Genomic DNA, 15,679 nt, shown 5'->3' on the forward strand with positions numbered 1-15,679 from the left:
TGTTTTTCTATGGCTATTAGGTGGAAGACAAACCTGTTTGTCCTTATCCTTTGCCTTCCCGCTGCTGGACACCCGGGAGGAAGTGACATCACGAGGGATGACAGAGATTTGGTGCAATGGCATGTTCATCCCCGCAGTTCAGTGGAGCTCACACTCTCTGAAGCTGAAGCCTGTCCACCAGCACCGGCATGATGGAAAGAACCACTAATCCAAATCTGACAGAGAGACAAAAAGAGATGAGAAATGAAAAAAATCATGATGAATAGAAAATGCACACAAACATATCGTCAATCAACTATACCGTTAACGGCTTTCTGTAGATGGTAATAGCGTGGTGTTAATTGAACAGGGTAAACAATGCTGACTTTTGTGAATCTATACTGAAAGTGTGAAAAAGTGGCTAATTTCAATACTCGTACAACAGCAAGCATATTCATATTTTTCAATAAATATTGAAATAATTTGCAATCTTTGAGGTCAGCAACCTGGATTACTCGTATACTGACAAATCCAGTGATTATACAATGAATAAAATAAAAAAAGATTGAACAAAATAAACAATATAAATAAATAAATTGAACAAACATTAATAATGGAATAAAAATGAAAAATAAATACAAACATAAATAATCAGCAAATCATACAGCATATGAACTTGCCAGATAAAGTGCTTTCAGTTTTTTTGTGCAATAAGCATCAGATGGCAAATGGAATGAAATAATAGAAAGATAAGAATGCTTTTCAGGGCTAACCCAAACACTAAAATCTGGTTAACAAGAATTTCGAAACATATCGAAAACATCCTGATCAACATCAGCATTCACAAACACTGCTGCATATTAATTGAACTACAAAAACATCAAGTATCATGCAGCGAGTAAGGAATTGAGAAGCAGCAGTAAAAGTTGAATCACCAATTACAAACCGACTCCCATATTCTCCATAATGAAATGCATTCTTTGAAGGAGAACAAAGAGCTCGTCCCACACGGACACAACGCAAAGTCTGCTTACAAATAGGCCGCTCAACTTCTACCACCATCTGCTGCAACCATAACAGCAATTAAAATTCTCTCCATTTTGTGACCATGCCAACTGCCGTGTTGTGTGTAAGACTTTGCATCTAGAATCGCACCAGCGACCACCGGCATCAGACAAAATTTGGCACTGCTAGTGAAAATGGATTGATTAACAGACACAAAACAGACAAACTGTTGGACACTGAACACAGAAATGAAGCTGAATACTGAATATCTCACTGCTGTTTCAGACCAACAGAACAGTCCAACAGCTTGAGACCACAATTTTTGTGAATATCAGTTTATTTGTGAAAACTGGTTTTGTGTTGGAGTTTTGTTTTGTTCTATTTTTGTTTTTATTAGATTTTTGCTTTTTGTTTTGTTTTTGCTTTTTATTTTGTTTTAGTAAAAAAAAAAAAAAAAAAAAAAAACTGAATATGTTTTGGGTTAAGTATTTAAAAAAATTTAATATAAATATAAATAATTATTTTAAATTAAAATAAATGTAAATAAGTAAAATGTAGTGTAAACAAAATAAAAATGATTCCAAACTATTTTTGACATCATTAATAAATGTAACGAAACGTCACTCTGAGGGAACACAGGACTCAGGGATTCGACGAATTGAAACTTTAATGATGAAGAGCAGAGACAAACGTTTCCAACAAAGGTTACCAATGGTCTTGCATTACTTTAAGACTGGACGATGAAACTCAAGAAAATAAAGGCTTATAAAGACATAGAGGCTAATGAGCAAACAAGATTATTAATACAAGACAGGTGAAAGGAATAAACGATGATTGACTAATGACAGGAAACCGACCAAATAAGGACAAACAGGAACTAAACAGAAACCAAACCGTGGAGCGCCCTGGAGGCTGGAGCTGGGCCAGGATAGACAAGGGAGACAAGGGAAGACTCCAGGGCGGATCAGGAGACTCGGGAGGTCATGGCCATATTATTTTTCCAGGAGGCCATGGCAGATCAGGGAGCTCTGTGGCCTTGGCACTTGGCCTAATAATTGTTACGCTGATAACATAATATAGTGGAAACTAGTCTTTGATTTTTGGATCCTACTGTACGCACAACAGCTTGAAGTAATTTTCACATTTGGTTGTGTGATTAACAGTGAGTGCATATGATGATTTAATGCTATGATATTGTTATAATGGTCAACACATGGGGATGAGCGAATGAAATCCTCTCTCTTTGGCATCAAAAGTGCCATTAATTCATAAGCTGCTCACAGAACAGCTGGTCAGTTAATACGCATCCAGGACTCACAGCAGGACAGTTATCTGAGCAGAAACCGCTCCACATGACTGATCAACAGCCTGTGCTAATCACACCGCATTAAAGCGAAGGGCATGTGACTGCAATCACTCATGTGCCGCCGGATCAATAGGCCGAGGATAATTTTCAGTGCTCTAAAACAAAGGCAGCAACATATGGTTTACTGCCAAGTACATGAGACATGTGACATGCTATGAATCCACAGTATCCTGGACCATGCTGTCATTTGTGCGCGTAAATTTCATGATCAGCAAAAGAGCTTAAGGCAAATGTTAAGTTTCAATGGAAGAACAAAAACATCAATCTCATAGCTTTCGTTTCACTGAAAATTGATTGGGTGGGAAAGGAAGTTAGTGGTAAAATTCTTAAGTCAATGCCCTTTGAGGTTTTCATGAAATCAGATGTCATAATAACAATAATAATCACGGGCTTGGAGCCTGTGGAGTGATGACTAATTCATGAGGTCTCTGCCAATTCTTGATCTAAATGAGCGGTGGAAAGTGAAAATGCCTCAGCACAGTCGATCAGGGTGGAGGAGTTAAAAAAGGGCAGCCGTCTGCCAATCTGATGTGCCACGTACAGCATGTACTGTGTAAAGTTCATATTTAAGTACTGTTATTTCTATTATTGCTAAGATCTGAGGTTAGAGATTTGAATAAACCTGTAAACTTAAGCATTTACCTTATCCATGTAACTTATCCTTAACATTTGGCTACAAAAGTAAGTGATACCTAAAATCATGTGGCTTGTTGAGCAGAGGTGTGGTATTACTGTTCTAAAACAATGAAAATTCGGTCATTAATTACTCACTCAATTACTCACTCAAATATTTTTGATGAATTCCGAGAGCTTTCTGACGATGTCCTTACTACCTTTCTGGGCCTTGAACGTGTCAGTTGCATTGCTCTCTATGGAGGTCAGACAGCTCTCAGATTTCATCAACAATATCTTATGTTCTGAAGATGAACGAAGGTCTTAAGGGTTTGAAATGGCATGAGGGTGAGTAATTAATGACAGAATATAACTTTTTGGGTGAACTATCCCTTTAATACTAAAGGAGCAAGTGGAGTCTTTTAGAAAACTTAAAAGTCGCAGAGACTTGAGCCACTTTTCCACCATCAAGCCAAACAGTTCTTGTTGCTTAACTCTTCCATTTGGCCAGCTAAAGAGAGGAAAGTGGACACCGGGCAACAAAACAAGTGACCGATCCTGAGCAGCGACATCGCTCAGGATGTTTACAATTTTGTAATAGTGCTTTTCCAAACCAAGCTCAAGCGGAGACATAACTGTAACCGTTCATTACTGTTCTTAGAACCATTCAGCACAACAGGTGAAAAGTGTCCATTAAGCAACCGCTTAACAATGCTCTAGCAACCTAATAGCAATGCACTAAAACCCGAACCCTTTAGTAACCACACAGTGACACTCCGGCAGTTTGACAGTGATTTTTGCAGACAAACACCACTGCAATTTTGTTCAGAAATGTTTCAAACTAGTTGTTATGGTTAGCATCTGGAGATTAAGGAGGGAAATGCCAGGATGAAATGCCTCAAAGAGCATAAAAATGTTGGATTTTTTTGATCTTTTGGATTTTCAAAGAGAAAAACTGTTATTAAAAAAATTATTGAAGATAAATAATATACATAGTAAAACAACTGCACTGAATTGGATTACAGATCTCACATATAAACTGGCATAGAGCAACAAATGGATGAGAATATGTGCCTCAGCTCAAATCAGTCACCAAGTTCAAGCTCATGACAGGAAGAATGGCCAAAAGGAACAGCAACGGATCCCTGCTGGCAGCATGTGATGAGGTGTACCGTATGCTTCACGACTGCCACATATACAGCTTTCACAGAGCCCACAGCAGGGATTTCAGTCTTAAGGTGTATCACACTAGCAATATGAAGCACAGCTCACACAGAAGTCACTTTCAAACCAAGCAGCTTTCTGCTGCAAATCCGTGTAACTAACTTGACACCACTTCGAAATCTGTGTGGAGAAATCTTTCGCCCTTATGCAAAACATCCAACTGCATTGATTTCAATTGAAATCAATGTAAAAATTTTGTAAAAATTTGCCAAACAATTAACCTATATATTCCTCCAGACTGAAAACAGCTTTCATATGTTTCATATACAAGTTTCATATGTATGATGCATGTTTCCATTTAAGAATCTGCCAGTGCTAGGGAAGCTCGTCAAGCTACAGGATACTCTTCATTTAAAGGTAAACTCCAAGTCAAGATACACAAGCTACAATACAAACTACACTGAAGCTTTTTTTTAAATATAAGGTCATATCACTTTTTTTTTTTTTTTTTTTTTTTTTTTTTTTACTTACAACTTTTAACTTTGAATATAAATTTTAAATCATAAATCATATAATCATAAATCTGTATTCAACAAACACCTTGGTTGCGGTTTTCAAATGTTCTGTTTCCAGTATCAGGCATCAAAAGGATTTACCCCTGCAGTTTTTTCTAAACAGTTGCACGATCACACACCTTATCTAGCATCCTCTGGATTTCAACCAAATGGATAACGTCAGGTAGTGTCATATGTGACAGGAGTGATGATATCAGATAATTATTCAAAGCTTAATAAGTGGCTTACTGGCTTAAACCCCATCAGTGTGCTATATTACATGACCTCAAGATCAGAGCGGGACACAAACTCCACCGGTGCTGGAACATCCTCACAGACTGTTAAGAGATTAGAGCGGGATAAACCGGACTTGATGTGTACTGATGAAAGCCTGCTGATCCTCACACACACACACACTCTGTGCTGCACAGCAGTACTTTCATTCCTTCATTTCACATTCAGAGGCTAGAACGAGCTCAAGTATAAATTATCATAATGTTCTGCGCGTAAACACATTCTCCTTTTGGGACACCGTAATTTATGGAGTCAAGTGTTACGCCACTGACCAATTCCTTGCTCGATGCTGTCAGATCTGCTGTCGTCTGAATTAAGCAAAGTCATCACTATGACATTTGTATGTTAGCTTTGATACATTTGTCAGTTTATTATGGATGAACATGCGTTTTTTTTCATGAACATGTCATCTTTTCATCAGTAAATCCAGCCAATCGTTAAACAGTTGTGTTGTCATCAGAGTTTGTGTGGCCAATCTGGAGAAACGGTGCAGAACGAACTAGCCAGCCATCTCTTACAGTATTTTGATGGCATATGTCACAGTGGTGTGCCGTCTGCGCCGTCTTAAGTCAGAATAAAAATCAAGTCAGACACCGATCGGTCGGCACAGCGCCACATGAAGTCGAACACACCTAAAGTCTGGCCTTGTGAGACTAAGAAACACATGACCTCAGGGTACACATGCATTTTTGAACACAGACACAGACACACACACACACACAATCTCTGCTGGCTCAAACAAGAAAAGTCTTCTAAGAAAGTAAAGCTTTCTCACACTTTGAAGACAAATCCTGCAAATTTAATGGAGACAGCAGACCTTCCTAGATTTTCTGCATTAGTTGTAGTTTCTGTCAAAGCGTCTCTCCATCCACACAGATTAAGAGCAGAGTACAGGAGGAAACTGGATGGCGGCTGACTTCATGTTTTGCAAGAGGAGCAGGATGAAAGGTTTTGAAAACTTAGTGAGGAAGGCGAAACTGCAGACTGCATCAAAACATCAAAACGAGTCCCTAAAAAGCATAGAGACAGTGAAAACCTTAAATTTTGTAAAACATGGTGCACCAACAGCATCACTTTATCTTATTACATGATTCATCTGCTATTAAGTAAAGAGAATTCAAATGGGAGATAGGTTTCAGTAAATGCTTTTCCATCTATAAAAATGTTAATGGATGGTTAGTGTGCAAAAGGAGGTGCTCATTTAGGACATAATCTTGTTTCTGAACGCATAAACGCCTGGATGCAAAAATAAAGCATAATGCGTGAATAATTGGGTCATGCAAAGGTTTCTTGGTAAGCTTCCAGCAGCATCCAGTCAAACAACTTAAAACTGTTTATGAGGCATGTCTGCACCGCAGAATAATTCATACAGACATGATAACAATAATAAAATCCAATGATAAATTTAAAACCCCTAAAAAATGAGGTATTAGAAATGTGCCTCATACAAGATATATAGTTAACATATTATAAGAACTTTCATTAAATACACCAACATTCAAAGGTTTGGGAGACCCTTATGGATGGTTTTGTGGTCCAGGGTCACAAATATCTCACTGACATTAAACTTTTGAATGGTAGTGTGCATCTTACATATTTCATGTATTTGTATTTAATGTCATTTCATGTATATACTGTATTTAATATATATTTAAATGCACATGAACTACTGATGTTTTAAGCATTTTGTTTGTTAATAACTAGGCACACAAGAAATCTCTACCCATATTTATTTAAAAAAATATATATATAGTCTGTTAAAACACATTTTATCATGTTTAAAAACACTCCAGTGATGTTTAATAGTCACTTTCAAAACAGGAGAACGAGCATGTCCGTCTTTATGTTATACTGTAAAAAAGAAAGGCAATAATGTAATGTGTGATTCTATAAAATTGCCCCATAAAAATACAGTTATGTCACTGCTGAATCAATTCACTGGTCCACACTCATTACGGTGGTCTCAAACAGCACTGAGACAAAAGCGCAACATTCTGGATCATTGATTTTTCATCATAAACTGGAACAAAGTACCTTTCCTTGAATTTCCTGCTCTCAGACCTTACTAGAACGTAAGGTTACCACCACAATAAGCAGGAAATGGCATTTGCAGAAAAATAACAAAAGAAAAACACAGCATGTGCTGCAGACAATAACATGGTTAAATACTACCTTAAACCAAGAGGATGTAGTTAAAATACTAAGGGGCTATTTACACTTGTATTTACTTCCTGTGGAACACAAAAAGGAGTTATTAAAAAAAGTCTAGAAATTCATGATGATGAGCACCTGTAAAGATACTATGGGTAAGCAAAGTGAAGATGATGTGGATTTAAATTGTAACCAAATTTAACAGAAAATATGAAAAATTTTCTCACTATCAGGGTGTCACGTGTCGGTTTCCATTTAGTTCTGTTTTGTCCTTATTTGGTATTTCCTGTCCTCGTTTAGTTAATCATCCAGTTCACCAGTCTTGTATTAATCATCTTGTTTCCTTATTAGTTTGTGTTCTTTATAAGCCTTGAGTTCAGTAATCTTCTTTGTGTCTTAAAGTTATGTCTATGCTGTTTACTCTGTTATTGAATACTTCGTACATTAAAGAACCGGATTACTCCGAATCCCTCGTCTTCCTGCCTTCCTGGATCAGCATCTCGTAACACAGGGCATCCAATATGTAAATAAGTTTGTTTCTTCATTAGATCAGTGTTGGAGAAATGTAGCATTACATTACTTGCTCACCAATTGATCATGAATGGGTGCCGTCAGAATGAAAATCCAAAAACCTACTTAAAACATCACAGTAATACACAAGTAATCATCATGACTCCAGTCCATCAATTAATGTCTTGTGAAGTGAAAAACTGTGTTTGTAAGAAACAAATCCATCGAGACTTTTTAACTTTAAATCAACACAAGAGTCAACGAAAAAAGTCCATTCCCTGTTGTCCTCTCACATCAAAATCCATCAACATATCTTTGTTTTGGACTGTTTTGGTTTATAATCAGTGCATATTTTTCTCCTGATTCCGATGAGAGGACTGAAGAAAGCAATATTATGGATATAGTCTTGTATTTTAGCTGGAAGCAATGGTTTTGAAGACCTATGCAGTCAACTTTTCTCTTCACAACTTGTTAATTGATGGACTGGAGTAATATGAATTACTTGTGGATTACTGTGATGTTTTTATCAGCCATTCTGACGGCACCCATCCACTGCAGAGGATCTATTTATGAGCAAGTGGTGTAATGCTAAATTTCTCCAAATCTGTTCTGATAAGAAACAAACTCATCTACATCTTGGATGGCCTGAGGGTGAGTAAATTTTCAGCAAATTAGAATTTTTGTTGAACCATTCCTTTAAAGTACAAATGGAAACACTGGGAAGCAGCAGCTGGACAGAGCTGCTTGGAAAATACTTAAGTACACAAGGAAAAACAATCTGATTCCAACCAGAAACCAAGTCCAGAGCCCTGGGTCTCTCTTTCTGACAAATAAAACTGCTCCAAACTGTGAAACATAACTTTATACACATACTGCTTGTTAGTGTACATATTAATCAGGCCTGGGCTATCATTATGAGCACACAAGTGTTGATGACTGAACAGCACTGCAATTCATCATTTCATAAGTGGATTATAATAGTTTTTTCTTTGAGTGGTCCAAAGAGCTCCATCTCTATTAAAACACATTTTCTGTGTCCAAATGGTCTTACTCAGACCAAAAAAGCTAATAATCTGTAATGGAAAGTCTGATTCAACTCAAACTAATGTACAAAACAGTGACATGGTGTCCAAAAACAGTAATATGCACTCTTATTTACACACCCCGAACAGTGTATTTATATATGCACATACGTAATATACAGTGGGCTCAAGAGACCACTTAATTCATGTTTTTTCTTGTGCTTTGCCGCTATAGATAAGTGCAGTAAACTGTAATTTGTTTGCACAACAAACAAGTGTGTTTATGATTATCATAATAAATTGATTTTAAAAAATTATAACAAATACCCGTTTGCAATTTAAAGCAGCATTATGGACTGTTTTTGTACATCTAAAATTACTGGAAGCGGATAATAAAAGCCAAATATAAAAATGACCACATGCTTTTACGTAAAAACCAAAAAAGATTGATAGTATGCAGTGTCGTGAAAGAGAAAGAGCGCTGAAGCAAATGTATGCAGTATGAAGGTGATCATTTATTTATTCAGTAAGTCTGAACTCAAACGAAGCAGTGCGGTTACTAAAATCCCTCTCACACACAGGCGAAGTACTGCTACAATGGCAGTCTGCTTCATGTTTTTCAAAGCTTCCCTAATGTCATCTGAATTAGCCACTATGACATTTGTGTCATTTTTTACATGTCTGTCTGCTTTAAATTCATGCAAAAGCTGATATGACTTTATTCTGGTTGAACAGTCATGTCTGTCACTTGTCTGCGGTAGAAACCTTTGAAGTGAGGGACCTTGACATGACATTTTCAGCAAATCTATCCATGTTTATAGTCTATATCTATCAGCTTCAAAGTCACCTATATGTGTGTGTGTGTATGTGTGTGTGTGTGTGCGTGTGTATTTTGTTCAAAATAGTAATACTGTAATTTATTACCGTTTTCTATTTTTATATAATTTTACAATTCAATTTAACCTGTGATGGTACAGCTTAAATGTTTAACGGCCACTATTCCAAGCTATTAGAAAATTTTAGACATGTTTTTTTATTTTAGTTTTTAATTTTCATTTAATTTGGGCTTAGAGAGGAGCGTTCCAGCTGATGACATAGGACATAAGTGTAGCATAAGTCTAGTGTCTAGTCTCCTTTTGGTTTATATCGAAAAAACAATTTCCTTTATATAATCCTTATGTACTTCTAATTCGTGAGCAGTATTTTGTTTTGCTCTCTCCTCTGCGCTTCTGCATTCGTCCAACATCATCCAGAGGAACGTCACTCTCTCGTGAACGCACGTATGACAGTTAGCCATTTTAAAGCTTCGAAGAGCCAGGAAATTTTTTTATATAACTCGGATTGTATTTATCTGAAAGAAGAAAGTCTATATACCTAGAATGGCTTGAAGGTGTCCATCATGGGGTCATTTTTGGGGTAATAATGAACTATTCTTTTTTTACATAAAAACAAAATGTACAAGCCCAGTTTGTCCCACCCAAAGATCAACACAGAAATTATATTATCAACTGTTTTTATGGGGCCTTTAAGTCAACATGAAATCAAAATTGACCACATTTTCTTTTCTAATACACATTGTTATTGCACACTCTGTTGTTTGTCTTGTAGTCGTTCATTACAATGTATTAACTTGCTTCGCCTTTCAAAATACTTTGCTTTTTCATGCGATGTCACCTAGACCTCACGAGGTTGTTTAGAATAGTTTAGTATTACCATAAGTTACCATAAATGAATTCCTGATTCCAGTAGCAGTATATTCAGCAGTGATGTCTAGACAAAGCTACTTGCTATTCTGTAACGTTTGTCCTTTACTTTTGCCCTTGTTGGAAGAGGAGTGTGTTTATATTTAACTATGTTCTGGCAAAATACATGTTAGAGAAACTGCATCTGACTGCCCATCTGACTGTATTTTTTTCTTCTTTTAACAAGCACAGCAGCATGCCGTTGATCTGAATGAGGCATCTCTGATTCACCCCTTAAAGAAGATGGCTTACATGCTTTTGTTGCTGGGTTTTTATAATGGTGAATGTAGTGAATAATGAATAAATGAATAAAAAGTACATAGAGATTCCAAAGAAAGCACGGTACTGTAACTACCAGTTTAACCCATCTCTGCCTCTAGGAAACATCCTATCACAATTCTTGACTCTGTTTGGAATAAAAAGCTTGCTGCTAAATGAATTCTGCTCACATACGTAGTATACACGGTATATTGACTACTGTTTTTTTAAATTACTGTCATTTGTCCTAATAACATTGCATGGTAGTGTTGGTGTTTTATCGTCTCAGAAATACACTACCGGATATATCAGTAAGGAATATAATACAAGAAATGATTGCTTTTACTCAGTAAGGAAGCATTAAGCTGATAAAATGGCAGTAAAAAAAGGCTCAAATAGAGGCGTTTTTTTTTTACTTTCAAAAAATCCTGAAAAAAAATAAATAACAGCACAACTTTTCTGAACATCATTTAACTACAAAAAATACAGTAAATTTAATTTACTGTATTTTTTTTATTAAATAAATGCAGCATCGGTGATAAAAATAAAACTTCTTTCAAAAACATTTCCTTAAGATTCTGAACTATGGTATTCATTATATTATAAAAACACTGTAGAGGTATGATGTTAGGCTAGCATGCTTTCCTGAACAAGCTGAGGGGGAAGTGTCATGAGACAGTGAAGCAGCAGTGCACTAATGTAAATAGCAAAGCCTGGCAGAATGTGTCCAGATTAGTCAAACAAGGCAAATGTTCTCCCATCTCTAAATAACACACTATTGATTGGTGACTTGCCTTTGTTTGTATTACTGTACCTATGTGAGACCAAATGTTTATGATGCTACATTAAAACTCCATAGCACATCCATTAGCAGGTCATTACAGGACACTCTGAATCCCTGGCTCTTGGCCATCTTAAAAATGACTGTAATATGAACACTTACTTTGGTCATTTCCTGAATCATTACGGAATATCATCTAAAGTTGTGCCTCGAAATGTTGGCATAGGCATGTTTATGGGTTTTGGAGAAAATTGTACATGCTTTTTAGAACCAATCACTGGACACTAAAACTGCCGCAAAACATGCAAAAAGCAAAGTAATATAATTTTTGACAACAAAAGGCACACATTTTTCATGAACCTGGGTTGCAAAATAGTCCACTCACAAATCTCTATGATATTCTAGTTTCTAGATATGGCTTGGGTCAAACCTATAGGATTTCTGTCTCTCCTAAACAAGCCCCACAATTTGATGTAGAATTCATGATGAGAATTCAAATAGTGTGGGACAAGTGGTTTGTTCAAATCATAAACTGCATGCATGAGCAATATAACACTGATGTTTCCAGTAGCAAACTCCACTAATTACTTTGGGCAAAAACTGGAATTCGCCAGAGGGGACAAATTAGTGGAATCCAAAAAATGTTCTATTTGTAGCTGTAAGTATTAGATCCCATTATGGATTTTCCTGCAGTCTTAGAATAAATCGTTATAAGTGTCTTGGCTAATGTTGGAGTGGATATGCAAAAGCTCCGTCAAGTGCATCAAGCACATTTGAGCACAAAGGTGAATGTGCTTCATGAATAGACAGCATTAAAAGCAATGTGCGCACACAGACTGTCAAATAGAGTTTCCAATGCAGCTGCGATTTAGAAAAATGTTTTTGGTAATTAAATGGCTTTCTGAGGTCAAACCAATTTCAGATAATCTAATTACTTTCTACTGTATAGCTACAGCAGTTGTTGTTTTTCTGTCAGAAACACAACCAATTCCAAAATATAAGACTTGATTAAGTCCACAACTTAATCAATATGTTTATTTTAATCCCGTAGTGTTAATGACCTATGCTGCAGCAATTGTATTATTACACATATGGCTATATCTGATTAGACTACAGACAGCACAAGTTAGCATAAAACTCAGTGATAATTCAACACCTGCTTCCAAAGGAGGAATTGCACCATTTGGTATGGAGATATACGGCTTTTCATGGCAGGTCTGTCCTGCAGCTACATACATCTTTATGCTAATCATAAACATTTCACGCAGTGAAGACCCAGGGGCGGAGCTTGCCTTTCTGAATGAGGATGCAAATGAGAAGCTCTGACTTAAAATGTAAGATCCAGAATCTGGATACAGATTATACAAAACTATTTTTAATGCATGCTTCAAAAACTTATGGGAAAAGGCCTTATATTGTTTGTGTTCCAAAACCTGTCTGTTTGTTGTCGGTGGGTGTGTGACCCACTGAAGCTCCACTATAAAGTCCATCACATAAGATGAGGTAAGATGAAGTAAAATGACCCCCCCCCCCCTTAATTTTTTCTTTTGACCATAAATGTCACAAAAAATTCCATCTCATCACATTTGATGAATTACTGTGGCTTTCTTCATTTTGTCATTTTATTGAAATATCAAGATTTTGTCAGTCAAAACTGACATAATTATGTATCTCTGGACATAAACAAGATAAGATCTCCTCCATGCATGCAGCATTCTGCTCCACACAACCTATTAATTAAGCTTTATCATTAAAACATCCCTGTTCATCATTTACAGCTTCAGATAAGCTGAGATAAGACTCCACACTCACTGCAACCAGAGCACACAGACGCCATAAACACACATACCATTTCACAACATAGAAGTCACAGTCAAATCTCGACACAATGCACAGTCACTAAGGTCTTCCTGGATGAATGACATTGGTGAAATGCCTTGCTTTTCAATTAAATTCACTGGAAGGGAGGCAAATCCACCATTGCTGAAGCACACATATGTTCTTAAAACCTCACATAACTTCAAAAACACACAAACAAGATCAGAAAATGCAAGCTTAGCGCACAAAGCCATTTATTGTTTTATCTATTGTGACATGTTCTAAAGATAAAGACATTGCAAAATTATAAGAAGATGTATAAAAATCAGGCTGTTCAGCAAGATGTGACAAATGCAAAAGAAACAAAATACTATATTATATTACTACCATCTTAGTGGTCACTAAGGTATAAAAGCTGCACTAAGGTATAAAAGCTGCACTTATTACTTCTGTAATTTCTCATTTATAAGACAGTTATTATTTTATTAAGTTGTCACAAGGCCTATATTTATTAGTAACTATGCTTGTTTAATAGCTACTAGTTTGTTGCTGCCTTAAATTACAATCATTTTTAAGTCTTTTGTTGTCACATTTATAGTGGGGCAAATTGTAACGCATTTTAAATACTACATTATGTACGTATTTACCGGTTTACGAATTGTTTTCTGTTTTATAATTGTTTTAATTTAGCTGCCTAAAAAGGTATATTGTGACAACTTACCCCACCATGTGACAATATTCCCCATCAACGTATGTTCACATAACTGAACCTTTGTTTCCTGGACAATAATAGTGGAGTTGTTATAATCAAGACTTTGAAATGTCTATACAGAAATTGAGACAAAACATATAGGATAAACAAACACAGTATAGACAAAAAGATGCGCTTACCGCCATGGCCATCAACACCTCAACAAAACTGGCCGTTCAAAACCATCCAAAGACTAGGAATATGCCTGACACACAGTCACTGATCCACCCTTTAAACATACCCTTGCGTAAGATAATAATGAAAAAACTAAATGTTTACAGTACGCATTTATGTAGCGCTGTATTCCATGCATCCATCAAACAGACCTGCTGCAATCCAAGCGCACTGGATACACTGCCTAGCGATTTCCGATTCATGAACTTGTGAATCGTTCTTTGGAGTCGGATCTTTTCGATGAATCAATTGACATGGTTGGCTAAACTGCTTGAACATTTTATTCATGAATCGGACTCGAGTGAACAACTCACTAGTAGTAGTAGCTTAATACAGCAGCAATGTTGCATATAAAACTGGAAATGCTTCGCGTTTATGTAACATTTTATGTTAAAACGTGCAAAACTGATTCATCTGAGTGAGTCAAGTAAATGTTAAGTATAGTAAATGAAATTAATTAGAAAGGTTAATCATGTGTACAGTCAAAATAATAGGAAACATTACATGCAAATAAGCCACGCTGAGAAGTCAAAATGACATTACAACTTTAAAAAAAATAATAATTTGTGAACTGACTCTTTGAAAAGAGCTGTTCAAAAGAACCGATTTGCGAACGATGCATCCAAGAGAGCGACTGCGATGAAAGCGCTAGTAGTCTGAGGTTACATTGCAGTCTTTTATATACATATTTCACTGGCAGTAGTTAAGTCGTACAGTATTATAACAGTTTCGCTGATGATTACGCGCTGTGGAGGATGACAGCTGCAGATATCGGTCTTACCTCATTTCCAGGATTGTTTCATTTGGAGCAAGTGTAATATGCTCGCTAAAAAAACATACTGTTGCCTTTGACGGTCTGTGCATCATTAACACCGTCAAGGCAAATACAGCACGCATAATAACAGAGCTGTTCAGCAGTGTTTCTGCAAGCGCTGAAACAACGGCTGCAGTCACAATTACGCTGTTTATACAATAAACCAATGCCTTCTGCAAAGCCAAAACAACATGACACGATACATTTATAATATGTATTTAAGATAGAACTCTGATACGCAAATCCCCCAAAAAGATGCAAATTATTTCCAGACGACCGTGCTTTCTTACTGTGGCAGCGGTGCAGTGTTTACCCTCTTCTTGTGCGTTTACGGGATTCGCTCAAATATTTACTTACGTCGCTTTCCCCGTCTGCACAAGCGATGCTTTTGTTTTTATTTCACAGTCTCCATCTGATAGCGTGCGTCATGTCAACCGACTTCCGCGTTCGGGTGGAAAATCGGGCTGAAAAAGAAAATAAATCGGAGAAGGCATGCGCGTACTATAGTCTACAGTGCTAATAATTTATAAACACAGCTGATCCAGTGCTGCGGGGTCATTAATTACTCTTAAATTTGTATTGAGTATGAACTTTTTTGCGTGCTGGAGGTGATGATCTTTTTGTTTTCTCAAACAGTCATTTCATTAGTTAAAATGGTGCAATGTTGGGTGTGTGTTTTAATGA

The 15,679-nt window shown here is 36.6% G+C and overlaps 1 protein-coding gene across 5 annotated transcripts in view; it reads right to left on the reverse strand.

Moving 5' to 3' along the window:
• Nucleotides 1–15,529, reverse strand: part of LOC306884455 (E3 ubiquitin-protein ligase MARCHF8) — an 87,212-nt gene extending 71,683 nt beyond the window's left edge. The window contains exons 1-2 of one of the 5 annotated variants that reach the window (XM_079440323.1): nt 15,353–15,529; nt 34–215 (exon numbers count right to left, since the gene is read on the reverse strand). In XM_079440323.1, coding sequence (XP_079296449.1) covers nt 34–129 — 96 coding nt within the window. In that variant the 5' untranslated portion in view covers nt 130–215; nt 15,353–15,529. Of the gene's footprint in view, nt 1–33; nt 216–14,147; nt 14,368–15,285 lie in introns of those variants that run through there. The other 4 variants (XM_079440321.1, XM_079440325.1, XM_079440322.1 and 1 more) reach the window with 4 other exon arrangements.
• Nucleotides 15,530–15,679: the final 150 nt, after the last annotated feature.

Source organism: Barbus barbus, assembly GCF_936440315.1.
Source record: "Barbus barbus genome assembly, chromosome: 18".
Classification (NCBI taxonomy): domain Eukaryota; kingdom Metazoa; phylum Chordata; class Actinopteri; order Cypriniformes; family Cyprinidae; genus Barbus; species Barbus barbus.